At 46.3% G+C, this 1,593-nt stretch overlaps 1 protein-coding gene across 1 annotated transcript; it reads left to right on the forward strand.

Moving 5' to 3' along the window:
• The first annotated feature begins 620 nt into the window (after positions 1 to 620).
• Positions 621 to 1,287, forward strand: LOC122003952 (F-box protein SNE-like). The gene has a single exon (XM_042558912.1). The coding sequence runs from the start codon at positions 656 to 658 to the stop codon at positions 1,160 to 1,162; it is 507 nt and encodes a 168-aa protein (XP_042414846.1). The 5' UTR covers positions 621 to 655; the 3' UTR covers positions 1,163 to 1,287.
• The last annotated feature ends 306 nt before the right edge of the window (positions 1,288 to 1,593 follow it).

Below are 1,593 nucleotides of genomic sequence, written 5' to 3' on the forward strand. Positions count from 1 at the left end.
TGTTCGAATGATACTGATCGCTGTCAATTTGGCTTGGACTGCCTTAATTGCGGAGGAAAGGCTATGAACTGGTGGCCATGATCACCCACTTTGTTAGCTGCTGTAACTTCCATTGAAGTCGAGAGAAAAAGGAGGCCTGATGCATGACGATGAAGAAGAGAAGAAGAAACCGCTGGTATAGGTGTATATATATAACACCACCATGCATGCACCAAAAACAACAGGGAAATGCATTTTCAATTCCCAATCAAATTTAGTGGCTGACAAGAGTGTTTCGTTAATTAATGCATGGAAGGAAAGGGAGATCAAAATAATACAACATAAAGTTCACGTATACTTTTTGCGCATCCCCAAGCTCTTGGCCCTTCCTTGTTGGCCCCATCCCCTCGTCTTCAGAGATACCTTTCTCCTTCTCTCCCTCATTAATATTTTTATTATTATTAATAATAATAAAATTCATTTTGTTAATAAAAATTAAAATTTAAATAAAAACATAAGAATTACGAGAGAGTAAAAGAAAAAAAAGGAAAATGTGGGAGTCAAAAAAAAAAAAAAAGGAAAATATCTCTAAGTCTCGTAATTATAAAACGTTGCCATATTCTTTCGTCTCTGTAAAAACAGAAAGGAGAGGAGGCAGAGCGCTTGAGCGGGGATAATGTTACTGGAAGAAGAAGAAGAAGAAGGAAACGGGAAGACTAGGCTCTTCTCGATCAACGACAACGTCGACCTGCTCTCCGAGATACTGGGCCGCCTCGACGGACGGTCGCTGGCGGTGGCTGCTTGCGTCTGCAGTCTCTGGAGCGCCGTCGGCCGCCGGGAGGGCGTGTGGGAGGCCGTCTGTCTCCGCCACGCTCCCTTCGGAAAGGGGGCGGCGGAGACAGCCACCGTTGGCTCCACCCGGTCCGTGGTGGCCGCGCTGGGTGGGTACCGCAGGCTGTACCGCCTTTGCATCGGCCCGGCGCTAGACCGGCTCGCCTCCGGAGGCGGAGGAAACGTGCCACCTTCGGCCTCCTCCGCGCGCAACCTTTCTCTGTCACTGTCGCTGTCGCTCTTCTCCATCGATTGCTACGAGAGGCTGGGCGTGGGCACGGCGGCGGCCGGTGGAAGGCAGCAGAAGCCCGCGTCGCTGCTCTTCCTGTCCAAGCCTGTGGGCGTGTCATGATCTCCACCGATAGTTTTCGGCCTCGGAGAATCAGGGGCCGTTCGATCTATTGTCGTCTCTGCTTCTTATTTATTCACTTAAAAAACAAAAAATGATTCATAATCTGCACGACTATTCCTAAACTAACTAATATTAACATAACAATCAAATTCTTGAGCAATGAATTAGTTGTCTTATTTGATTGAGAATTTCCAAATTATTTATTTTTGAGAATTTTTGAGAATTTCTTGATTAAATGGTTAAGGTACAGCCTCATATGGATATAGTTAATTATCCATTATCGAGATTCCTGATGTGGAACCTAATCTGCATACTTCGCCATGGTCCAGTGCCTGTTCACCACGTGGGAAGCTATTTTTCAACTGGGCTTGGGTGGTACTGCAAGGATAGCGTTGTGCCAGGTGTCTCAGACAAAAGTCACGAAAAGAATT

This window comes from Zingiber officinale, chromosome 7B, assembly GCF_018446385.1.
Source record: "Zingiber officinale cultivar Zhangliang chromosome 7B, Zo_v1.1, whole genome shotgun sequence".
In the NCBI taxonomy this organism is placed as follows: Eukaryota; Viridiplantae; Streptophyta; class Magnoliopsida; order Zingiberales; family Zingiberaceae; genus Zingiber; species Zingiber officinale.

Bases quoted from the DNA above. Each gene is read 5' to 3' on its own strand.
- LOC122003952 (XM_042558912.1), top strand. From the start codon at position 656: ATGTTACTGGAAGAAGAAGAAGAAGAAGGAAACGGGAAGACTAGGCTC.